The sequence below is a fragment of the Procambarus clarkii genome, chromosome 49, assembly GCF_040958095.1.
Source record: "Procambarus clarkii isolate CNS0578487 chromosome 49, FALCON_Pclarkii_2.0, whole genome shotgun sequence".
Taxonomy (NCBI): domain Eukaryota; kingdom Metazoa; phylum Arthropoda; class Malacostraca; order Decapoda; family Cambaridae; genus Procambarus; species Procambarus clarkii.
In genome coordinates, this window is record NC_091198.1 from 7,505,561 (window position 1) to 7,532,580 (window position 27,020).

General features: G+C 50.7%; 1 protein-coding gene across 4 annotated transcripts in view; it reads left to right on the top strand.

Annotated features, from left to right (window-relative positions):
* Window positions 1-27,020, top strand: part of LOC123763280 (cuticlin-1) — a 124,510-nt gene that overhangs the window by 49,567 nt on the left and 47,923 nt on the right. For all 4 annotated transcript variants that reach the window (XM_045750401.2, XM_045750400.2, XM_045750402.2 and 1 more), the window contains one exon: window positions 17,191-17,233. In XM_045750401.2, coding sequence (XP_045606357.1) covers window positions 17,191-17,233 — 43 coding nt within the window. The remainder of the gene's footprint in view (window positions 1-17,190; window positions 17,234-27,020) is intronic.

A 27,020-nucleotide genomic window follows, 5' to 3' on the forward strand; every position in this document is an offset into this window, starting at 1 on the left:
GTTTCGTTTGTTCAAAACTGTTGAGCTGTAAATAAACTGTAGTTTATTTATTAAACGAGTGTGGTGTATGTGTGTTTGTTTTGATCTGTATCCATCCAATTACGTGAGAACGTTTCACGGTTGCAAGAAGAATAGAGATATTCCCATGGAGATCTGTAAGCTACACAAGAATCTCGGTACCAGTGCATTCACCTTCTCCGTCAGGTTTTCACCCATTGCACTTGCAACAAAAACCCTGAATGAGAAAAGAAAGCGAAAGAGAGAGTGTGCAGGAAGAAGTAGGGAATAACTGAGGTAGAGAGAGAGAGTATGTGTAGGAGGAGAGGAAGAGGCTTCACTGCTGCGTGTGTGGGGGTCGTGACCCCTCTCGCTAGGCTGGGAAGACTAGCGGGCACCCAGCACAGCCTTTACGGGCTATTCATGCCCGTGCCACCTCTTGGGTGGCTTAATCGTTATCAATCAACACAACCTCTCCGGCCTCTAGCGGCAGTACACTAGAGGCCGCTCAAATAGAATTCAGTATGAGGAAACCAGGAAAGCATAAAAGCTACTCACAAGGAGACTGGTGCATCTTCAGTGACCCCTTGAACTGGTATGGCTTTCAACCCCTCATAATGATAGCTCTCCTTCCAGTGGTGAGGTCAGAGGTCACGCTTGCCAAGGGTGGCTCTCGGGGTTTAGTACTTGTGTGGGCCGCTCTGGCTGGTGTTGGGTTCTTGTGGTTCTCTTAATAAGCAACCTGTCCTCAGGGAGGTAATACCTTCACGGCAACGTATTTCCGGGCTTGAGAAAGACTACATTGTTACTGAACAAATCCACAAGGGCCGTGACGAGGGTTCGAACCTACGTCCGAGAGGTTCGGATTACTACATTATTAATACTATTGTTTACTCTATTGTTAGGTTAGGTTAAGGTTTTGTTGGTTTAGGTTTCATTACCTTAATACGGTGTATTATTGATGTTAATGGGAAATGTGGAATTCGAATACTATTTGAGTTTTGAGTGTACCCGAGAATTCCGTTTAGAGATAACCAAATTCTTCACAGAAACGTTTTCATTATATGCTTTTTATTTTTTTTTAAACCAGCGATTTATAATACAGTAAAGCTACAACTTGATAATAATCTCTTAATTGCGACAAAAGGTTCCCTTGCCAGTTTACATGTAGACTATTACTGGAACCATAATATGCTTTTAGACCATCGCAAATATCTAGATAACTATCCAGGTAGTGTGAGGGACGGGGGGGGGGGCCATCCCTTACAAAAGAGGGGCAATAATCCCCTCTATTGTGAGGGGCGCCTCTGGTGTTGAGTTCATGTGGTTCACATATTGTGTGGGGGCCTCTGTTAATTTAAAGTGTTCTCTCCCAACCTAACGGAATAAGCCAGAGGACCCACAACAGAAAACGAGATAGTACGTCATTTTCGCGATCCGCTTCCTTTTTCTAGTACGACGATTTTTTGCCTTGGGTAACGCATACGAGCGAAAAGCGACGTTCTTTGTAAGAGGCTGTGTTGGGATCAGGCGGAGACTGGCATCACTTTCAGATATTATCTTTGGAAGATCCAAGTAAGTTCAGTAGAACTTCTGGTTCCAATTCTTTTGACCATGTCGTAGCTCAGTCGATTAAGGCAGCGTCTGGGATGCTCTCGGACGTAGGTTCGAATCCTCGTCACGGCCCTTGTGGATTTGTTCATTTATCTTTGGAAGGTTTTATTAATGTTTATTACAAGATAAATCGGTGCAGTTAGCTTGATTCTCAGCTGTAATTATTAATATAAATTTAACATTGCGATATTGGCTGTGATATATTCTGATATTAACAGTGATATATTGATATTTGCTGTGATACATTCAGACTTTTCAGGTCCGGGAGTAAAGAAAGACTTAGACGTAATTTTAAGATTTAGTTGACTGCCAAGTTATTATTTAGTAATGTATTTGCTTGCGAGACTTTGACCTTAAATATTGTTGCTGGTAATATCTCACTTTACAGACGTAAACAATGTTGCTCTGGGGACCTTTGTCAACAGCTGTCAGGCACGAGCTGTCTGTCAAGGGTTCTCAGGCAACAGCTCCTCCCAGGCCATCAACAGTTGACCGTGTTACTCCACAGACCTGGCTCCCAGAGTCAGGTGTTGCACTCAACACAAGCCTGGTCCCCTGTGGTCATGGCGTACCACTGCACAATTATCAACACTGTTCCTCTCTAAAATTATTGTTTATTAAAAAATCAAGATGCTTGGTGGCTCGCCATTTGGGAACATCTGGTAAAGAGGCGGATATTGGTCACCCCTCACCCACTTGTCAGGCGAATTCCCACTCACATATATGGGTGGTATCCACCCACACCCATATGTCAGGTGATGTGCGAGCAGGTGTCGGCTATTGGGTATTACGAAGTCGGGTCAGAGTTCGAGTCCCGAGGTGACCTCCTCGCACCGCCTGACCTCTAGAGAGATATTTACCAGGACTAAATCCCCATCTGGGTGGTTGGTGGGGGTATTGTCGTATTACGGTTTAAGTGAAGCTGTTTGGTGTCGTCCCTCCACCCTTCCTCATCCAGCTATTCCCTCACCCGTCCTCACCCAGCTGTTCCTTCACCCAGCTGTGAGCAAGAATGAATGTTATTGCCTCAATATAAACACCTGGAATAATAGACTACTATTATTGTTTGTATTTCTTGTAGGTAAGTGTGTGGTGCGACCAGGTGGACTACCACAGATAAGTTGTACACTCTTTAACTATACTGTGGACAGCGTGACGCTACACTGACGTGTCCGGGAACACCACCTCGCCGGTATCCAACATGCTGGGTGTGGACAGCGTGACGCTACACTGACGTGTCCGGGAACACCACCTCGCCGGTATCCAACATGCTGGGTGTGTACAGCGTGACGCTACACTGACGTGTCCGGGAACACCACCTCGCCGGTATCCAACATGCTGGGTGTGTACAGCGTGACGCTACACTGACGTGTCCGGGAACACCACCTCGCCGGTATCCAACATGCTGGGTGTGTACAGCGTGACGCTACACTGACGTGTCCGGGAACACCACCTCGCCGGTATCCAACATGCTGGGTGTGGACAGCGTGACGCTACACTGACGTGTCCGGGAACACCACCTCGCCGGTATCCAACATGCTGGGTGTGGACAGCGTGACGCTACACTGGCGTGTCCGGGAACACCACCTCGCCGGTATCCAACATGCTGGGTGTGGACAGCGTGACGCTACACTGACGTGTCCGGGAACACCACCTCGCCGGTATCCAACATGCTGGGTGTGGACAGCGTGACGCTACACTGGCGTGTCCGGGAACACCACCTCGCCGGTATCCAACATGCTGGGTGTGGACAGCGTGACGCTACACTGACGTGTCCGGGAACACCACCTCGCCGGTATCCAACATGCTGGGTGTGGACAGCGTGACGCTACACTGACGTGTCCGGGAACACCACCTCGCCGGTATCCAACATGCTGGGTGTGGACAGCGTGACGCTACACGGTTATGCCCCCCCCCAACATGCTGGGTGTGGACAGCGTGACGCTACACTGGCGTGTCCGGGAACACCACCTCGCCGGTATCCAACATGCAATGAAAATGAAAACATGATTTTAAAAACTGGTTTACTTGGTGTTATCTGTGACTTACTTTCTCCCGTTGGCCGGCGCAGCTCGCCCGCCCTCGGCTAGTGCAGTCGCTGGGCACACCATGTTCTTAATTTGTTTTTTTTTTAATTTTGCCTCAAGGGGCGAGTTTATTGGGCAGCGCCATTCATCCTGTGAGTGGACACACCGCCATAGTGACAGTATTGGGCAGCGCCACTCATCCTGTGAGTGGACACACCGCCATAGTGACAGTATTGGGCAGCGCCACTCATCCTGTGAGTGGACACACCGCCATAGTGACAGTATTGGGCAGCGCCACTCATCCTGTGAGTGGACACACCGCCATAGTGACAGTATTGGGCAGCACCACTCATCCTGTGAGTGGACACACCGCCATAGTGACAGTATTGGGCAGCGCCACTCATCCTGTGAGTGGACACACCGCCATAGTGACAGTATTGGGCAGCGCCACTCATCCTGTGAGTGGACACACCGCCATAGTGACAGTATTGGGCAGCGCCATTCATCCTGTGAGTGGACACACCGCCATAGTGACAGTATTGGGCAGCGCCACTCATCCTGTGAGTGGACACACCGCCATAGTGACAGTATTGGGCAGCGCCACTCATCCTGTGAGTGGACACACCGCCATAGTGACAGTATTGGGCAGCGCCATTCATCCTGTGAGTGGACACACCGCCATAGTGACAGTATTGGGCAGCGCCACTCATCCTGTGAGTGGACACACCACCATAGTGACAGTATTGGGCAGCACCACTCATCCTGTGAGTGGACACACCGCCATAGCAGCGTGTACAACTCCCCCCAATAGGAAGAAAACCCGCTGGGTTGTTCATTGTCTTGTTACACCTGGCGGAGTGCTCCTAGGACGGCTGACTTAGCCACTGTGGCTTGCTGGCCGGGCCACACACTGACACGGACGGCCTTAGATGTAGCCCCGTGATCAACTGATGACTCCAGAGTATAGATTTAGGGCTTGTCTGGGCTTACTGGGATGCCACGTCCTGTAAATACCTGCCTGTATCCCAGTGGTATCCGCTGTGTCATTATGCCGCCATACACAAGTTGTTTAAGATTCAGCTTCTAGGAACAAAAAGTTCCAAGTAGCACGGGCTATGGTGAGCCCGTAGTGGACTTACCTGGCACAGGATCGGTGCGTGTGGTAGTAGTAGTAGTAGTGTGGCCATAGACAAGTGCAGTGTCCTCAAATGATCCCTGTCGTCAGACAGCTCGTCACACACCCTCGTCCCTATTGACACTTCTAACCCCCCATCCTGCTAGCTGCCCTGCCGTTAGCCTCCCTATTCTCTTCCTCACTACCCCACGAGTTTCCTCCGTAGACTATTCTCTCTCAAGTGTTCCGGATGAGAGAGAGAGCCCGCGGAGAGGAACTTCCATTGCTCTCGGTGGGCTGGGGCACGCTCTTCAGCACACCACCACCTTCAATATCAAGCTCACCAGCTGTACCTCAGTACCTCTGAGCTCCATCACACCACAACACCTCACCATTCTTATCCAGGCTCGCCCCACCTCACCACACAGGAGGAAGAGTCCCCCCCGCTCTTGTCTCCTAGACTCAGGAGCAGCTGGTAGTTCTCCACCATTATATCCTTCTGACCACACAAGTTGCTTTAGTGAGAGGGGTGCTCTCCACCTCCCTCTACCTGGGTGAGTTTACGGAGCGGTCTGCCTCTAGCTCCCTCTAGCTGGGTGAGTTTACGGAGCGGTCTGCCTCTAGCTCCCTCTAGCTGGGATGGTTAAGGGAAGAGTGTGCCCTCTGTAGCTGCCACCTGCTGGGTTGCGGGCGAGTGTCCCACACCACCAGGTAAGGACCATATGGTGTGTGTGTTCTTGGCATTTATTTAAGACACTTACGAAGCACTTCTTAAGTCAGTAGTCTTAAAATTACGAGAGCTTTTGCTGGTGTTAAATTGCAACAATGTGTGACTGTTGAACTTTGTGGTACACTTGGACGCAAAATGTATAATTACTCCAAAGTTGGAAGATTATCTTCTTCCCCCCCCCCCCTGGGGAGGTAACTTTCACTAGCGCCCTGAGCCTTCAGCTTGTGCATGGGACATATGGGCTGTGGTGGGTGTAATTACCTAAGTGTAGTTACAGGATGAGAGCTACGCTCGTGGTGTCCCGTCTTCCCAGCAATATTATCTAACACTAATACAAAGCCTTATGATTAAGCAAGGTGAACTAACTGAACAAAGTGAACACAAAGTGAATACACAACAGAGTGAACACACACACACACACACATACACACACACACACACCACACACACACACACACACACACACACACACAGTGTGTGTGGTGTGTGCTTGCGAGTGCATGTCCCCAAGTTGTGTGTGTGCTTGTGTATCCTAGGTAGTGCCTCCATCGTGGCCGCGCATGCGTGCGGGGGAACGCGCATGTGTCGTAGGGGTGAGCCATAGTGAAGGGTTCTTGCGGTGTACTTAAGGACGTGGGGAAGACAGCAGCAGCAGGCAGCGACTACAGTTAATGGACCAAGCCCAGCTTACGCACACCGCCCCCACCGAGCAGTGGCTGGCTGGACCTCTTGTAAATATATATATAATGTGTAGGTGTTTTACATATTACGGATGTCTTACGTCGGGCAAAACACGACCCGGAAATATTGTGTATTAGTGTAACGTTCATCCTTTGTCAAGTGTGGTGACCGTTGCTGCAGTTCAGCGGGCATCAGTATTCAGCAGTGTTGGGGCGGGAGTGTGGGAACCCGCGCCTCTGAGCTCGCTTCCAGGGGCCCCACACTCCCTGGCGTCACCCCCTCCTGCAGTAGTCCTGGTCCAGGGGGCCCCACACTCCCTGGCGTCACCCCCTCCTGCAGGAGTCCGGGTCCAGGGGGCCCCACACTCCCTGGCGTCACCCCCTCCTGCAGGAGTCCTGGTCCAGGGGGCCCCACACCCCCTGGCGTCACCCCTCCTGCAGGAGTCCGGGTCCAGGGGGCCCCACACCCCCTGGCGTCACCCCCTCCTGCAGGAGTCCGGGTCCAGGGGGCCCCACACTCCCTGGCGTCACCCCCTCCTGCAGGAGTCCTGGTCCAGGGGGCCCCACACTCCCTGGCGTCACCCCCTCCTGCAGGAGTCCTGGTCCAGGGGGCCCCACACTCCCTGGCGTCACCCCCTCCTGCAGGAGTCCTGGTCCAGGGGGCCCCACACCCCCTGGCGTCACCCCTCCTGCAGGAGTCCGGGTCCAGGGGGCCCCACACCCCCTGGCGTCACCCCCTCCTGCAGGAGTCCGGGTCCAGGGGGCCCCACACTCCCTGGCGTCACCCCCTCCTGCAGGAGTCCTGGTCCAGGGGGCCCCACACTCCCTGGCGTCACCCCCTCCTGCAGGAGTCCTGGTCCAGGGGGCCCCACACTCCCTGGCGTCACCCCCTCCTGCAGGAGTCCTGGTCCAGGGGGCCCCACACCCCCTGGCGTCACCCCCTCCTGCAGGAGTCCTGGTCCAGGGGGCCCCACACTCCCTGGCGTCACCCCCTCCTGCAGGAGACGTAGAGAAATAGAGGGGAGAGGAAGAGGACATAGTAGTGAAATTAGGAAGGTATAGCAACAGGAGTTTGAGGTCATAGTTAAACCGAAGGAGAGAAACGCCCATCTGAACTGTCAACGCTGCCATGTTGCCTTACGAGGGAGGTTGCCAGACCAGCGACCCGGCACTCTGGCACCCCATTTGTTTTTTGTCCCAAAGGCCTGTGGCAGCCATGATTATTGTTCCACGACTGTAGCAGAAATTGGTCATTGTCCAATGACTGTTGCACCCATTACTATGATGCCATGGCTCTTTCCCATGTCACTGTGGCACCCATGGCTACTGTCCCATGGCACTTTGTCATTCATTACTATGGCCCAATTTGTCTCTGGATCCCATAACTATTGTCCCGGGACTTTGGCTTCCACTAATATGGTCTGTTTGGAGCTTCCGATAATACGACCCTCTGACTGACTTCCATCAATGACCCCATGGTTCTGTGAACCCCACAGGTGCCAGAGGTCTATGTGGCACCTGTGACTGCCATGACTGATACCAGAGCGCCCTTAGCGTTATGACTGGCTTATGTAACTGTGACTACAATGACTGGTTCTTGAGTGGTTCTGTTATTCCCTCTAACTGCACTAGTATGACTGTGAGTGTGTGAGTTCCGTGGCTCAGGTTCCCATCAGGCGGCGCGGACAAGAATACCAATAGTGCCCCGTTGACTCCTGCCTCCTACCTCTACCTCTACATCTCTCTATTCTCTCTCTCTCTCTCTCTCTCTCTCTCTCTCTCTCTCTCTCTCTCTCTCTCTCTCTCTCTCTCTCTCTCTCTCTCTCTCTCTCTCTCTCTGCGCATGGTTCTCCTCGCATGTTCATGTCTCTCCGAATTTGTCTGGTGTCTTCAGATGTCTCCGTTGGCGGTAACCAGGGAGAGCCAGGAGGATGATGGAGCCAGATTCACGAAGCAGTTACGCAAGCACTTACGAACAGTGTACATCTTTCCTCAATCTTTGGCGGCTTTGATTATAATTATTAAACAGATAATGAGCTCCGAAGCACCAGGACGGTTGTTTATAACAATAACAACAGTGGATTGGGAAGTTTTCATGCTTGTAAACTGTTTAATAAATGTAACCAAAGCCGTCAAAAATTGAGGAAAGATGTACACGTTCATAAGTGCTTGCGTAACTGCTTCGTGAATCTGGCTCCTGGGGTTCTCTGGAAGACTGGCAGCTGTGCCCGGCCTGCGGTGTGAGTGTTATGCGAGCAGATGATTGATTGATTGATGAAGATTAAGCCATCCAAAAGGTGGCACGGGCATGAATAGCCCGTAAGTGGTGGCCCTTTTGAGCCATTACCAGTATCAATAGATGATACTGGAGATCTGTGGAGGTGCGACTGCACCCTGCGTGACGGGAGATGTCTCCCGTGTATGGGAGCAGTGTGGCCTCTTGTTATCAACCTTGTCAGCGCGGGCGAGGAGAGAGGTCGACCCGGCACACAGGAGCAAGTTCATAAGTCAAGCCAATGGAATGTTTCGTGGTGGGAAATATTTCATGCACGCACACAGGCGCGCGCGCGGACGCACACACAAACTGTGTTTCCTGAAGCCCACATCAAAAGAATAACGTCGGCGGCGTATGCGAGGCTGGCAAACATCAGAATTGCCTTCAGAAACCTGTGTAAGGAATCTTTCGGAACCTTGTATACCACATAATGTAAGGTCAATCTTGGAGTATGCGGCCCCAACATGGAGCCCGTACCTTAGTCAAGCACAAGACGAAGGTGGAAAAAGTTCAGAGGGATGCCACTAGGCTAGTCCCAGAACTAAGAGGCATGAGTTGCGAGGAAAGGCTGAGGTAACTGCACCTCACTTCGCTGGAAGATAGAAGCGCTCAGGGAGACATGATCACCGCATACAAAATTCTCAGGGGAATTGACAGGGTAGACAAGGATGGATTATTTAACACGGGTGGAAGCTGAGTATCCAAATGAGTCACAAGGACGTTAGAGAAAACCTTTTCAGTGTCAGTAGTTAGTAAATGGAATGCATTAGGTGATGTGGTGGAGGCTGACTCCATACACAGTTTCAAATGTAGATATGATAGAGCTCGAGAAGTTCAGGAATTTGTACGCCAGTAGATTGACGGTTGAGAGGCAGGTCCAAAGAGCTAAACTCGACTCTCGCAAGCACAACTAGGTGAATAGAACTTGGTGAATACTCTCGCGCTGTCATTCACACATTGTCATTGAAGCAGAACAAAGGTTTGCAACAAGACTGGTGCCAGAGCTAACAGAGTTAAGCTTCGAGGACAGACTAATGGAACTAAATCTAACACCCCTAGAGGACAGAAGGAACAGAGGGGATATGATCAGAACATACAAGATACTGAGGGGAATAGATATGGTGGACAAGGATAGCCTCGTCAGATTGAAAGCAGGAAAAGAGGACACAGGTGAGAGCAGGAAACACAAACGACCCGAAAGAGCGTAAGAATGTAATCCTACTTTGTACGGGTAGTTAACAAGAACATCTCAATAGTTCCAGAAAGTCGTAACGATCGTTTGAGAGAGATTTCAGTTGTTTGAGGTTTTGTTGGGCAGTAATGGCTGGTGCTGTTTGAGGAGGTGTTGGTGGGCAGTAAAGGCTGGTGCTGTTTGAGGAAGTAATTATGAGAGGGCACCAAGCCGGGAAGACTATGAACCACTCAGGAAGTCGAAGGGCGTTTGTGTTCTGTTTGGTTTCCTGACCTCTGTCCCCCACCCTATACCTTCCCCTCACCCTTTTCCGGGGGCACTGCTTAATTTTCTTCCTTTACCCCCCGGTCTCACCCCCTGATGTGTTCCCCTAGCCTCAGGGGTTCCGGGACGGGGGGGGGGGGAGAGCCGTAACCTGGCTTTGTGTTGGGCAGTCACGCAGGAAGCATGTGTGTGTGTGTGTAAGGCGGTGTTGTGACGGGAGTAGCTGTGCAGGGTTGGGAAGAGAGGGAAGGCTGCCTCGGGCAAGGGATCATGCCTTCCTTGAGGCGAGGTTCATTAACCTTGGAGACCCTCTGCGACACCTGCAGACAAGGGTCGGTGCTCGACACGTCTCAGGGTAATACCATTAATATGGGCACAAGGTAGTAGCTGCCTCTCTAAGACTTCATATTATTACTGTGTACTTCCACACCTTACTACTGATGTTTAAAACTATGAACGCACATAGTATGCTCTATAGACGTAATATATGATTACCGTCAACTCTGCTGTGTTACAGTCCAAATGGGCGGCTGCAGTTATTTATTTTATAATCATCAAGAGTCCGCCCGAAGCTTAGTTCGACCTGTGTGAACACCGCTGGAGGTGCTATGGGCGCCTAACCCGGCAGGGGTCTCTGGCCTCGCCTCGCCCTGGGCCCCTCAGGCAGGTATCGGAGGAACTATGATCTACATCAGACTTCACTGATACAAGGCTGCTTAGAACTGCAGGTGGGAGACCTGAACACCTGCTGGTACAAGGGGCCCCCCGGCCTACATGTCTTCACGCCGGAGTCGCAGCATTACGAGGAAGTCTCGCCCTCGCCGCTATGTCAATATTTGCCTCCACTATAAAATCGGGAAATGTACACAGCCTTTAATGTGTTTCAGATTTAATTGAGGCTCCGTTGTGAGCCAACTGGATCCGAACCGTTAAATCATTATCTGATCACCGTCGCGATGTTTGTTGCACGGGGTCGAAGTGCCGGGCCAGCGGGCGTCTACAGCGGCTTTTGTTTAATCAATTTCGACGCTTCGTCTTCTTTTTGACAAATCACCTTATTTCTTTTTTGCCGACTACACTGTCATATCTTTCGTATATTCGCTTCACAGTCTTGCCTTCTCTGTAGGTTGACGGTTTAAAAATCAATTCAGAGTTCCGCAAGCCGTCAATTTCATCAGAGTAGCTGGCGTAGTTGTGAGCCAGCGTGGGTAACGGGACGGCTCCGCTCTCAAACACCACCATTTCTGGACCATTAACTGGGATGAGCGGACGTTGGGACGGCTGTGGATGCCACCAGTGCTACAGCACACCCCCGTGCTCCCCTCCTTTGGTCCCCAGGGGAGACTGGACCAGCCTGGTCGTCTGGGGAGACTGGACCAGCGTGGTCGTCAGGGAAGACTGGACCAGCGTGGTCGTCAGGGAAGACTTGGACCAGCGTGGTCGTCAGGGAAGACTGGACCAGCGTGGTCGTCAGGGAAGACTGGACCAGCGTGGTCGTCAGGGAAGACTGGACCAGCGTGGTCGTCAGGGAAGACTGGACCAGCCTGGTCGTCAGGGAAGACTGGACCAGCCTGGTCGTCAGGGCAGACTGGACCAGCGTGGTCGTCAGGGAAGACTGGACCAGCCTGGTCGTCAGGGGAGACTGGACCAGCGTGGTCGTCAGGGAAGACTGGACCAGCGTGGTCGTCAGGGAAGACTGGACCAGCCTGGTCGTCAGGGAAGACTGGACCAGCGTGGTCGTCAGGGAAGACTGGACCAGCCTGGTCGTCAGGGAAGACTGGACCAGCCTGGTCGTCAGGGGAGACTGGACCAGCTCGTGCAGCTCGGATTTAGCCCGAGGAAACATTCCAGTTACAGTCCAGTGACGGCTGAGAGATGTGATCAACAGTTAGGTTGTGTTTGGCCTATAAAAACCGTACAGGACCACAGCTGCCTTACACAAGTGCCTCGCTCTAGTACCCGGAACTCAACACGACTCTTGTGCACTCTGGAAATTGACTCCACTTGCTCCATCATTATTTCAAACAAATATATTGAAATGTAACAAACGTGATGAATGATAGATCGATGCATATTATTCAGAGTTGTGAATAATATGGATGGATCTTGTTCAGGCTTGATCTTGAGGCTGGTTCACTTTTTGAGTGTATAATATCTGGCAGCTGTGTGGCTTCTCTACTAACTTGGTTATCTCAGTCACTGTTGTCATAAGACCTTGACACCGGTCATTCCCAGCTTCTGCTGTGACAGTGCCCACAGTGTAAGGTGATGTAGTGACTGTGGGTAGTGTTGTGAGGACTTTGTAACGGGTTGTGGGGCCTGGGGCACTGTCGAAGGTGTTGTGGGGCCTGGAAGGTATTCAGGCAGGGGGTTACGGGAAATGTGGGGACTGGTGGAGGTGTTGTGGGGACTGCTGCCCCCTCCCACTTCTAGAGTCACCGTGGGTGTCGCCACCGCCTTTTCCCCCCATCTCCTACACCCATAATTCCGGTGTGAACGAGGCTCACCCGATACCCGACCTCTAGAGCCGTCGGCGGTGACGTCCCTTGCATCCCACACCGACCCATCTCGCCCTGCATGTTAGGCCCACACTTGTTCCCACACCTATGGCAGCGTCACCTGTATTGCTAGCGCTTGTACATCAGGGTGCTGACCTCCGCACCTCTAGGAGCGACGGGGTCATCAGGGGGTCACAATACCGCCCACCTCCAGGCCTCACTGACGCCCTTTGGCCCCTTACCTCAGGTAATACACCCTCCCCCCCTCCCCCCGGCCCCCACGACCTGCACCCTGCAAGTCAACGCTCGCTGTGGGTAGCGTAGAGTCCAATGTAAACTCCAGTGTAAACTCCAGCACCCACTTGTTTGTTGTGTACGCTTGGCCGGGTCTGTTTCTGCCCCGGGTATTTACTGTTTGTGTCTGCAGAATCGAGCTATTAGCTCTTGGACCCCGCCTTTCTAAGCTAATCTATTTTTCTTCTATTTTATCTAATACATATATTTCTCTCTAAAACACACACACACACACACACACACACACACACACACACACACACACACACACACACACACACACACACACACACACACACACACACCACACACATTGCCGATGATGCAAAAATTATGAGGAGGATTAAGACGAAGGAAGATAGCATGATGCTACAAGATGGACCATTCAGTCTGTTTAGGTCAACAAATGGCTATTAAAGTTCAACCCGAGTAAATGTAAGGTAATGAAACTAGGCAGTGGAAACAGTAGGCCAGACACACGATATAGAATGGGAGATGAAGTCCTTCATGAAACGGACAAAGATAAAGATCTAGGAGTTGATATCTCCTGAAGCCCACATCTAAAGAATAACATCGGCGGCGTATGCGAGGCTGGCTATCATCAGAACTGCCTTCAGAAACCTGTGTAAGGAATCTTTCGGAACCTTGTATACCACGTATGTAAGACCAATCCTGGATCATGGAGTCCGTACCTTGTCAAGCACAAGATCGAAGGTGGAAAAAGTTCAGAGGGATGCCACTAGGCTAGTCCCAGAGCTAAGAGGCATGAGTTACGAGGAAAGGCTGAGGGAACTGCACCTCACGTCGCTGGAAGATATAAGAGCTCGGGAGACATGATCACAACATACAAAATTCTCAGGGAAATTGACACGGTAGACAAGGATGGATTTTTTTTTTTTAACATGAGTGGTACACGCACAAGGGGACACAGGTGGGAGCTGAGTACCCAAATGAGCCACAGAGACATTAGAAAGAACTTTTTCAGTGTCAAAGTAGTTAGTAAATGAAATGCATTAGGCAGTGATGTGGTGGAGGCTGACTCCATACACAGTTTTAAATGTAGATATGATAGAGCCCAGTAGGCTCAGGAATCTGTTCACCAGATGATTGATAGTTGAGAGGCGGAACCAAAGAGCCAACGCTCAACCCCCGTAAGTACAACTAGATGACTACACACGTACGTATTTTTATTTCTCTCGACGTTTCGTCCATATCATATGTAAGTGTGTCGTATACGAAGACTTCACTTAGTACAAATCAGTTCAAACATCATGTACTTCCCACTTAGAGGGAGGAGAGGCACTTGGTGACCAAGACCTGCTCCCCGGGGTAGTGGTACCGTCTGTAGCTCAAAGGTTTAATACCTCTTAGCACAGATACCATCTGAGACCTTCATATGTCACTTAATGAACTGTAAGTGGTTGGAGGAGGATGGTAAGTTGTGGTGTAGGGGAGGCCAGAGTACAGTGCTTATGGTGGTTGAGCTTGAGCTCTTCCACCCCACCTCTCAATCCTTCAATTAACTGATATACGGATTCCTGAACCTATTTGTCTGACATATTTATTTCAGCCCCTCATCAAAGCAAAGGGCCTTCGAGCTCACAATATATGTACTTCTATATCAGTACTTAAGTTATAAGGCAGCACTTGACTCGGGCCATATGATCTGTGCTTCAAGCTGCACCACCCAACGTGCAGTGTTCACTCTCAGTAAGGATAAGGGTAAGCTGTGTAAGGCAGCGTAACTAAAACACCTTCCACTGCGTCTTAAGGGCTACTCATGCCCATGCCACCTCCTGGGTGACTTAATCTTCATCAATCAATCACCCTTCCCTAACCTTACATGGGGGTAGAAATACCCTAAGCTACTCTATCCCTTTGAGATGATTTTCTTTCTTGTCTCAATAAACATACTTGAACTTGAACCTAGCCTTACATAGCCCTAAGTGTGCATGTTTCACACTATATAATAATACTAGTTTGTATTTTGAAAAACTATTGTAATATTATCCCGCGTGAAGGGTTCTGGGGAAAGTACATAAGATATGACTATAAATGAAGTTGTGGCAGGTGCTCATGGCATATACCAAATATTGGAATGAGTAACACTGGAGACACAGCTGGCCACAGGGAATGAGAGAGACAGTAACAAGACTCAAGAGGCGCCACGAACACCGCTGGACCAGAGCGTGTGACGTCTGACCTGCTGTTACATGTCCGCTGTCACGTCCTCACTCGTCTGGGGGACCCGTCCACTCGTCTGGGGACCCGTCCACTCGTCTGGGGACCCGTCCACTGATTTCTTAAAGCATTTAACTTAGGTCTACCCCCAGCAGCCTATGTCCGTCCAAAGCCCAAGACCATTCCCCCCCCTACAAGTTTGGGTGAGACTGGCCCAAAGCGACTTAGGCAAAGACAAACGCAGACATTCTTTCGTAATACACACACACACACACACACACACACACACACACACACACACACACACACACACACACCACGGGGGCCTCGCGGCTGAGGAGACAGCGCTCGGGGGTCGTAGTCTTAAGGACCCGGGTAAGATTCCCGGCCGAGGTGGTAACAAATGAGCCGAGTTTCTTTCACCTGATTTTTCTGTTCCCTTAGCAGTAAATAGGTACCTGGATGTAGTAAACACAATAAAAGCAAGATATGTCGGTTAGAAAGGCGGGGTCCAAGAGCTATTAGCTCGATTCTGCAGGCGCAAATAGTAAATACAAATGGTAAATATAAATAGCAGATATAAAGGAAAGCGTCACGTAAAGCACATAAAGAAACTGTGAAAGCTTCAGTAATTTACAACGAGGCATGATAGAGGCGTATCAGATATTTAAGAACGATTAACACAATGAACAAAGCGGAAATTTTCACAATGAACACCAGTAGAACAAGAGGGCCTGGATGGACACTTGAGAAACAAATGAGCCAAAGAGGTGATAGAAAGTTCTCCTTCAACGGAAGAGTTATAGGGAAACGTAACTAAATGAGCAGGGTGTAAAAGTGAATTCCATTCATGATAGACATAGGCGAGTCATTAAGCAACCGGCGGCTAGGAAGGCAGGGCCCAAGATCTAAAGTTTGATCCTGTAGGAACACAGTTTAGTACAAATAGGTTAGTACACACACACACACACACACATGCTTGGTGAGGATAAAGTGTAGTGTGAGGCCATGGTAGTAATACACAGGGAGTGTGGTGGGTGTATGGTAGAGGTGCGGCCATCTTCCAGCGGTGTGGTGCCTTCCTGTTGTGAGGTGTCGCCCAAGACGGCAAGTGGACGACATCCGCCGCAAGGAAGTGAGAGTGACTTAGAGTCTGCCACGAAATAATGTTACATTATTTGACACTTGGCCTGGACGGTAGAGCGACGGTCTCGCTTCATGCAGGTCGGCGTTCAATCCCCGACCATCCAAGTGGTTGGGCACCATTCCCTCCCTCCCTTCCCCCGTCCCAAATCCTTATCCTACCCCTTCCAAGTGCTATATAGTCGTAATGGCTTGGCGCTTTCCCCCTGATAGTTCCCTTGTAACCGTGATCACTCGTAAAGGCGCTAAGGTTATGATCTTGCGTCTTGCAAGGGGCACCAGAGGCAGCCTCAGCTACTGCCTACAAACAGTGAGAAAATACAACTGTGAAGCTTTTGTTAAGGGTGAACCTTGAAGGTGTGAACACGGCTAACACCGCCTGAACAATGAGCACCAAACTTAGCTTTGTGTTCCTCTTGTGCACCCAGACCAAAGATCCATCACTAGCAACAGGAGCAGACTCGGGCCCCCCGGGCGAGGGCCAGGGACCTCCTCCCCATCCCTGGGGGAGACTTTCGCGACCTTGGCCAGCCTCACGGAAACTGTTATTCACGGTCGTATCTCTGAATGTTTCTGAAAAATGTCTGAAAGGGGCCTTTGTTTTATTGCATTACATTCAGTGTCGGTATTTATAATAACACTAAGATTTATTATTAATACTTATGCTATTATTGTTATATTTAATCCTTGTGTGCGTGTGTTTTTCCTTACAAGTTTGAAGCTTAGAAAAGTAAAGTACTATTTTCTCAGCTGTAATTATGAGGGAGGGGCGGAGGTGTTCCTGAGTGTTGACAAGATTAGTTGTTGAGGATGTTGGAGGGAAGGGCAGTCCGTCCAGGACCAGGCTCACCTCTGGTAGTGTTGCAGGGAGCAGCTGCATGGTACCACAGCCCAGACGGTACCACAACCCAGACGGTACCACAACAATTTAAATGTGTGTGTTTCTTTTAATTCAGCAACATCCTATAAAGGTTTTGGCAACATTTCCTGTGATGCTGATAATATTAGCATAATTATATTAGTTGATATGAATGGAAGACTCCAGTACGATGTGGTGGTGTGTCTAGGTGTGTTGTGTCACTCATGTTGTGTAGTAACACTGTCTTGTCTTACTCATGTTGTGTAGTAACACTGTGTTGTCTTACTCATGTTGTGTAGTAACACTGTATTGTCTCCCTCAGGCTGTCCTCGCCGCCACAGACGCCCAGCTCATCCAGCGACCGAGTGAGTACACAACTCATCTGTGCTACAGTCGACACCACAACACACACCTCATGGCTTCCACACCACAGTTTCATCATTTCTTTGACAGAACATAGTTTCATAAACTAAAATATACTCAAATATGTAGAGAGACAGACGGGGGTGACGGGTAGAGCACAGAAATGGGTGGGAGAGTACCAAACAGACGCGAGGCAGAGAGTTACGGTGAGAGGCGAGAAGTCGGATTAGAAACATGAATTTTATAATCATGTAGTGAGGCTCGTCATGGAATTCAACCCGTCCTTCAAGAATGATAGTACTTACAGCAACCGCTGATAAATCGTCCAAAAACGGACTCTTGTGCCCAAAAATGTCACGTTTTGTATTGGTGACAATGGGCATGGCGATACCTGGAAGAGTAACTATACAACCTGACCTCTCCCAATACACACCACCTTAGACCTAATATACACTATATATGTGGTTTACCAGGCACTCCATCTCCATGCTGTGGGTGGTATTGGTAAAGGTTACATGCACATGATGGGGCTCGGGAATTGAACCTCAAAATCCATTTAGCTAAGCAAGTTAGTCTTGATAACTTGCTAGTTACACGGTTTGGTGTATATAACAACAGTCTTTAATAACAAAATGTGGTCCAGGAAGTGAACCACAGAAGTCTCTAAGGTAAGGAATTCCCGTTTGTGGTGGTGAGTTAGTAATATATTGTTCTATACAACCCTCACCCATCCAGTTGGCGGGGGTGGAATGTTTACCATCACATACTCTGGATATTTGGCAAAGTTTATTGGAAATGCATCATCTTTAATTAAATTCTTACACATTTCTTGAACACGTAATGGGAGGAATATCTCTGCATGTCTAAATTCTACGATCGTTTCACAGTGAGTGACATAAGGTAAGTGAATAGTTCAGGTTACACAGTTTACATTTAGTCAGATCTACTTCAGCAGGTGGTGTACATTCTGAGAGGTGCTTGTAGCCGAGCCGAAGCCTAGCAGTAGTAGTGTCTAGAAGTCTGCTGACATTGTTGGGATGTGTGGCTCTTCTTGGCAATACTGTGATAGAATTACTAATATGAATTGTGTTTTGTCCAATATTGATTATTTCGTTATATCTGTGTCTTGCTTCGGACACGAGCATGATCAAACTGTCTTGGAGTTGAGTGCAATCAAGGATGACACTATGTTATTTGCCAAGAGTACAAATTATATAGCGTGATATGTTGGAAAGCACTGTTATTATACCATCTACCCTGTTATTATTAATACTGTCTGAACACAGTGGCAAGGCGAGTCGTTGTGAAGTGTCGCTTCACTCTACAATATTTACTATATTAAACCAGAGACATTGACGTTATGGGATTTGTCTGAGTGTGTTAGGAGCGCAGGGCAGCCTAGGGCAGGCGGGTGGAACTGTGTGTGTGTGTGTGTGTGTGTGTGTGTGTGTGTGTGTGTGTGTGTGTGTGTGTGTGTGTGTGTGTGTGTGTGTGTGTGTGTGGTCCTCTCAGAGTGTTCCTGGGCCGCCTTTGTCTGCTGGCTCTTCCTCCTCACGTCCAGGTCTCTTCAGTCAACTCCACGCTTCTTTCGGCCTTCTTTCTTCCCAGTAATGATGTCGATGGTCTTGTGTGTGTGACCCGCTCACTGGTTAGTTGTGGTTGTTTGATTGTTTGTTGCTTCAGACGCCCCACTTAATCGCTGGTGATGACTCACTGGGTGAGGTTCAACACTTGTACTCTCCTAGTTGTGCTTGCGGGGGTTGAGCTCTGGCTCTTTGGTCCCGCCTCTCAACCGTCAATCAACTGGTGTACAGATTCCTGAGCCTACTGGGCTCTATCATATCTACATTTGAAACTGTGTATGGAGTCAGCCTCCACCACATCACTGCCTAGTGCATTCCACCTGTTAACTATGGCACTGAAAAAGTTCTTTCTAATATCCCTGTGGTTCATTTGGGTACTCGGTTTTCACCTGTGTCCCCTTGTTCGCGTACCACCAGTGTGACACAGTTTATCCTTGTCTACCCTGTCAATTCCCCTGAGGATTTTGTAAGTAGTGATCATGTCTCCCATTACTCTTCTGTCTTCCAGTGTCGTGAGGTGCATTTCGCGCAGCCTTTCCTCGACATTACTTGTGGTGCTGACACCTGGGGAGTTAAGACATGCCTAGGGGCCAGGCTGGGCCACCACTGGAGAGTGTGGACGCCACGTGCCTAGGGCCAGGCTGGGCCACCACTGGAGAGTGTGGACGCCACGTGCCTAGGGCCAGGCTGGGCCACCACTGGAGAGTGTGGACGCCACGTGCCTAGGGCCAGGCTGGGCCACCACTGGAGAGTGTGGACGCCACGTGCCTAGGGCCAGGCTGGGCCACCACTGGAGAGTGTGGACGCCACGTGCCTAGGGCCAGGCTGGGCCACCACTGGAGAGTGTGGACGCCACGTGCCTAGGGCCAGGCTGGGCCACCACTGGAGAGTGTGGACGCCACGTGCCTAGGGCCAGGCTGGGCCACCACTGGAGAGTGTGGACGCCACGTGCCTAGGGCCAGGCTGGGCCACCACTGGAGAGTGTGGACGCCACGTGCCTAGGGCCAGGCTGAGCCACCACTGGAGAGTGTGGACGCCACGTGCCTAGGGCCAGGCTGGGCCACCACTGGAGAGTGTGGACACCACGTGCCTAGGGCCAGGCTGGGCCACCACTGGAGAGTGTGGACACCACGTGCCTAGGGCCAGGCTGGGCCACCACTGGAGAGTGTGGACACCACGTGCCTAGGGCCAGGTTGGGCCACCACTGGAGAGTGTGGACGCTACGTGCCTAGGGCCAGGCTGGGCCACCACTGGAGAGTGTGGACACCACGTGCCTAGGGCCAGGCTGGGCCACCACTGGAGAGTGTGGACGCTACGTGCCTAGGGCCAGGCTGGGCCACCACTGGAGAGTGTGGACACCACGTGCCTAGGGCCAGGCTGGGCCACCACTGGAGAGTGTGGACGCTACGTGCCTAGGGCCAGGCTGGGACACCACTGGAGAGTGTGGACGCCACGTGCCTAGGGCCAGGCTGGGCCACCACTGGAGAGTGTGGACACCACGTGCCTAGGGCCAGGCTGGGCCACCACTGGAGAATGTGGACGCCACGTGCCTAGGGCCAGGCTGGGCCACCACTGGAGAGTGTGGACACCACGTGCCTAGGGCCAGGCTGGGCCACCACTGGAGAGTGTGGTAATCGTGTCAGGGTAACTCTACAAGGCCTCTCCTCCTCCCTCCAAGCAGAGAACCTCTTAAAACATGCAAACATGTTCTTCCCGACACTGCCTCACCCGTCGTCTTCAGCACACCCGGTGAGCCCGCGCGCGCGCGTGCGTACAAATGTACGCTTAGACGCGTATGTACTCACAAAAAGTACCTTCCAAGACAGGGAAAGTGCTTGTCGAATGAGAGAAAGTTCATTCTTATACCCTACCCACGTCACCCTACCACCCACCCTCTAACCTTCCCCCACCCGACCCCTACTGCCCCACCCTACCCATCCTCCACCACCCTACCCATCCTCTACCACCACCCACCTCACAACCACCCACCTCACAACCACCCCACCCCAACCACCCCACCACCTTCCACCTCATCACCTCCTACGCTGAAGGACTCTCGCTGGAGGCGTCTTTGTATGTGAAACAATAGAGAGTTTAGAGGTGTACGGAAGTGATCCGGGCCTTATTGCCTTCCAAGAGGAACAACTTTCCATGTTAGAGTCAAGTAAAGAGCCAGACAAACTAATTCGCATTCATCTTGAGGAAATCTTCAGAAGAATGCTTGCGGCGCATCTCAGACTTGCACTAAGCTAGGCTAGTCATGTGGTCTTGGCGGCTACGACACCGTACGAGGACAAGAGAGAGGCGACACCTATGAGGACCTGCAAGAACTAACAGTTTATCCACCACAAAATATAAACAAACTTTACAGCCTTCAGTTTCACTTAAATGTAATTTCTGTTGCCTTAGGGGATAAAGATGAAGATAAACAGGGGGAGGAAGGAGAAAGTGAGGGACGGAAGGAAAGCATCCAGCTGGAGGGAGAAAGTGAACGGATGGGAGGGAGGTAAGGAGTGTCAGGTGCCGGTCTGTCCTCCATGTTTGGCACCACTTCACACACGGTGATGTAAACTAAATAGTCTGTGGGGATTTTTATCGTGTAGTAGTGTTTGTTTTTAGTCGTGTGTGTGTGTGTACTCGCGTCGTTGTGCGTGCGGGGGGTTGAGCTTCGGTTCTTTGGTCCCGCCTTTCAACTGTCAATCTACTGGTGTACAGATTCCTGAGCTTCTCGGGTTCTATCATATCTACATTTGAAACTGTGTCTGGAGTCAGCCTCCACCACATCACTGCCTAGTGCATTCCATTTACTAACTATGACACTGAAAAAATTATTTCTAATGTCTCTGTGGCTCATTTGGGTACTCAGCTTCCACCTGTGTTCCCTTGTGCGTGTACCACCCGTGTTAAATAGTTCATTCTTGTCTACCCTGTTAATTTCCCCTGAGAATTTTGTATGTGGTCAACATGTCTCCCCGAGCGCTTTTGTCTTCCAGCGATGTGAGGTGCAGTTCACTTAGCCTTTTCTCATAATTCATGCCTCTTAGTTCTGGGACTAGCCTAGTGGCATACCTCTGAACTTTTTCCAACTTCGTCTTGTGCTTGCCAAGGTACGGGCTCCATGCTGGGGGGTATGTGTGTGGGGGGGTGGGGGGGGGGGAACACTCACTAGGTCAAGAGGAAGTGAGGAGCAGAAGATGAAGGTGCGCTATAGTTTATAACTACCACCTATTGTACAGGTATGGCCCGCCCTCCTGTGTACCGGTGTGGCCCGCCCTCCTGTGTACCGGTGTGGCCCGCCCTCCTGTGTACCGGTGTGGCCCGCCCTCCTGTGTACCGGTGTGGCCCGCCCTCCTGTGTACCGGTGTGGCCCGCCCTCCTGTGTACCGGTGTGGCCCGCCCTCCTGTGTACCGGTGTGGCCCGCCCTCCTGTGTACCGGTGTGGCCCGCCCTCCTGTGTACCGGTGTGGCCCGCCCTCCTGTGTACCGGTGTGGCCCGCCCTCCTGTGTACCGGTGTGGCCCGCCCTCCTGTGTACCGGTGTGGCCCGCCCTCCTGTGTACCGGTGTAGCCCGCCCTCCTGTGTACCGGTGTGGCCCGCCCTCCTGTGTACCGGTGTGGCCCGCCCTCCTGTGTACCGATGTCGCCCGCCCTCCTGTGTACCGGTGTGGCCCGCCCTCCTGTGTACCGGTGTGGCCCGCCCGGCCCACCCACCGTGCCTCAGTGTGGCCCACCCACCACCATCCGGGGCTCCATCATACTTTCTGTCATTACGAAGCAATTTATGTTTTGTGTGCAGAATCTCTGGTTTGAATTCTGGTTGTGTTGCTGCAGGTTAAATTTCATTTGGTCAGTCTCGTGCAGTGAGTGAGCCAGGACGCTCAGAGCTTGGCGTGGGTGGCCCCCTGCGGGATGGCGGGGGTGGCCCCCTGCGGGATGGCGGGGGCCGGGAGACCTCTCCTCCGTCCACAGTACGGAGAGGCGTCGCGGCGGTGAAGTTCACCAGAGAAAATAGGAATCTGGCTGCAGGCTTTGGTCAAGTGTAAACATCTCCCAAGACATGATCGTCTTGGGAGATGTTTACCTGTGATGTGTTGAGATAGCTTTGTCATCCTGAGCTGCTTGGGGGGAGTTACTGTGTAGGCAAAGTGCGTGTTAAGTGTGTTAAGAGTTAGGTGTAGGTGAACATGTGTTAGGTGGAGGTGACAGGTGACGGGGCAGAAGTAGGAATGTTGGAGCCTTGTGTGACTACTGCTTGGTACACCACCCAGCAGCTGGTGTAGGGCAGCTGGGAGGCCAAGAGCAGTTCTCTCATTCATTCACACCATCCTTGGACCCCTTAGCCAGAACAACCTTGCAGCGGGAGCAGCACCTTCTCCACCCGACCCCAAAACATAATAATTCATTTTGTTGGGGGACAGGCAGCCAGAGTATATATATTATTCATGTTATGCTTATAAGGAGGTTCCTTCCTCCCCCCCCTCCCGTGGTCGAACTACTGACACTTCCCTGGATGCAACCCTACAACAAGCCAATACCTGGGTGCCTATTTATTATTTGGTGAACAGGTGCATTAGGTGATAGGAAACGCGGCCAATAATTTTTGTTACCGCCGGGGTTACGAACCCAGGGATTCCCGACTGTGATTAGAGAAGGACCCCGACTGTAAACCATTCACACCGCCCACAGTGTGCTGTTGTCGCCCCCGTCTCTTCCAGCATGCTTCTTGTCCTTCATTCTTGTACTTGTCTTCACCAACTCCCCCGTCCACTTCACGGCTGGCTGGACAGTGTCTCCCCAGGGTGAGTCTGGCATGCTAATGACGGCGGGGTGGGCCCAGGGGCGGGCCGAGGGGCGGGCCGAGGGGCGGGCCGAGGGGTATGGGGACGAGAGCTAGAGGACGTTTTCACTTGGGACGTATCATAAACATTGAGGACCCGAGGCTCTCACATTTGCTTTTCTTTACAAGAGGCAGGGAAAGTTCGGCTGTTGTTGCAGAGATATTCTTATGTCAAGAATATCCAGAGGAACAGGATGAAAATTCTTGCAAAGTCATTGTCATGAATTGAGTTGGCAGGAAATATTCAGATGTTATATGTCAGATGTGTATAACTGTCATATTATGCTGTGTGACTAACATGTACAACAATATCAATGTTCTTGTTCAGTTATGTATCTCATAGATGCTACATAACCGCTCTGGCATACAGCTTTCTTTTGATCATTTGCTTACTAGACACTTGCTAGTGTCTAGTGAGGTAGTGTGTAAGAGTGACTGTGTGGACTTGACGTGGGTAGGTCGCTGTTCTCACTGTAGGTGGCGCCGGGGCATTAACGTCTTCACTGACATCAACATTATCATCACAATCAACACCACTACCACCATTCTGATCTCCATCTAAATCACCTTCCACATCATCATCCTACATTGAATGATGAAGATTAAACCAAGGAAGAGGTGGCATGGGCATGAATAGCCCGTAAATCATCTACATCTTCACCATTATCGTCACATCATCGCTTTCCACTACAGTGCCATCGGCTTCACCATTATGTACAAATAATTTTTTCCCATCCTTTGGATCCTCAGTAGCACGTTTCCAATTCTTTCCCTTCCCCTCCTCCTCCCCCATCTTTTCTCCTCCACCTTCTCCGCCTCTCCTCCCTCCTCACGAGGAACCTACTGGCAGTAATAGAACCACTTGGGCTTGTGAGGTTGTCGCTTCTTGCAGGTCGGCGTTCAATCCCAGACCGTCCAAAAGATTGGGCACCATTCCGGCCTATTCCAAGTCCTTATGCTTCAAAGTGCTATATAGTCGTAATGGCTTGGCACTTTCTCCTGATACCTTAATATCATCTCCCCCTCCAAGAGCCCATCCAGACATCCGTACCTCAAATTTGGCCATTGTCATGTCGTTTGGAGGATGAAGTGGCAGTATACTGGAATAACTCTGAAGCATTATTCGGAAGCACAGTGTAGGAAGACTTGGAGGTCAGCAGAGGAGACCTGAGGACCACACGAGGCCGGAGGTCACCAAGACCGCTGCGTGGGACCAATCTTACTATAGGAAATAGTATCTGAGGAATTAAGATGATCGACTTGAGAATGGTTCAGGACGGACCGAAACGTCGTCGTCCCTTCACTTTCTAGTGTGTGGTCAACAATTAAGATGAGTTATAAACCCAGTGTGTGGGCTCCAGTGTGGTAGGAAGTGACGAGAGTGGTGACACGAGTCAACACCGTCGTTCTTGTCACAGCAAGAGTCGTATTTCAACGTTTCCTTGGAGCGTTCACATTGACAATTTTCGTTCCTATACGGAAAAAGTTTCCTTAAAATATGTATTATCGCTGAAGATTAAATGGAGCTACATGTAAGCTCCCACTTAAAGATAGGAAGTGTTCCATACAATGAGGATGGTTACGAGTGAACTTGGATTGTTACTGGTGGAGGCGTTCACACGACAGCCAAGTGTCCTTTCAATTGTGGTCGTCACCCAAACTCTGTATATGGACTTGTTGTGGGTCTCGGTATTCCGCGTCATCACAAGCAATAAGGAAGTTGAAGGGGGAGTAACCCAGGAGGGGGACCAGCACTGTATACCCCGAAGGCTTGCCATACAACACTTACCCGTCTCCTGTGGCAGTATTACAACCAGTTGTTCAACTCCTGTGACAATTCAATTTCTCTCTCTTTTTTATTATGCACCCCATACCCATCCCGTGGGCGGTGGTGTAAAGGATTACAGAGGCACATAATCGGTTGTGACTGTTGGTCAGACTGCCACAGCTATACCAGAGGCTCAAGCCCGTTTTCTTGATGTACCACAACGTTCAAAATTATATAGTGCTAACTTAACCAGACGCTCATAAACCCAAGCCACCCATCCTAACCCTAACCTACCGATGCACAGAAAACGTTGATATTTGTTATCACCTACTTATTACTTTGTACTCTGGTGACCATAACGTACAGAATAAGAGGCACTGGTTGAGTAAGCGGCGAGGACATGTTCAAGAGAGTGTTATACGACAAGCAGCGTCTCCCAAATGAAGGATCCGGACGAGGTAAATGGTAGCGGTGTTCCTGAACCAGTGTGATGTTAATGATAAAGCTCAGAGTATTGTCTACATATTATCTACTGTCAACAGCATTATTATAGACGCAGTATTTTGTGGAGACGATATGGTGACGCTCCGTACCGTGAGGACAGGCAGCCGGCCAGAGCCAGGCCGGAGACACCTGACCTTCCTCATAGTGGTTCATCACTAAACATAGGGAAGTACTGAGTCACCCTCAGACTGCAAGCGTCTGCTGGTAATCCTCCAGACACCGGACAAAATATTTTCAAGACTGTGGTTTGTGTTTTATGAGGAGATTAACTCTTAAGTCTTAATGGATAATTCTGCGGAATTTGTAAGAATAAATCTTGAGAGTGGGGCCACCCAGTGAAGATCACTGGAGTGTAATGTGTTATCACACGCGAGCTGTGCGGCGCTCATGGTGACTGTCCCACACTGGAGACATGACTGTGACCCCCAACCCCCACTCTTCCTGAGGGGCCTTGACACTCCTGCACCACGCCCACGCCTCGCCCCCCACACTACCCACGCCTCGCCCTCGCCCTCCACACTACCCACACCACCCACACCTCGCCCTCGCCCTCCACACTACCCACACCTCGCCCTCGCCCTCCACACTACCCACACCACCCACACCTCGCCCATCAACTTCGTGACCCCAGTACTACAGAACACACACGACTGACTAATCAAGTTAGAACCCCACAATCATGGAGTCATATTGGATCAACTGATATTCTTAGGTTAAGAATATACATAGCCAAGACACGGGTTGGGAAACGTGGTTGCACAAGTTAGCAACATGAGGGCAGACCACACTCTGGGAGGTGTGAAGCGCCTCTTACACAATCACACGAGGGGGTGCGGTTGGCTCTATATTAGAAGTGGCATTAGCTAATAGCTACCGTCACACCAGTGCTTGATAATGGTCCACGACGGACCGAAACTTGGTGGTGTCTTCATCTTCTGGTACGTGGTTTGGTCTTTATACCTTCAGCCTCGTTATTGTGACTCATTTTCTGCACCGTCATTCATATTATACACGAACTGGCCACACACGATCTTGGCCCCACTCTACACGATATTCACTTGTTAAACTCCAAGAATGTGAATACCTCGGGTATAATTC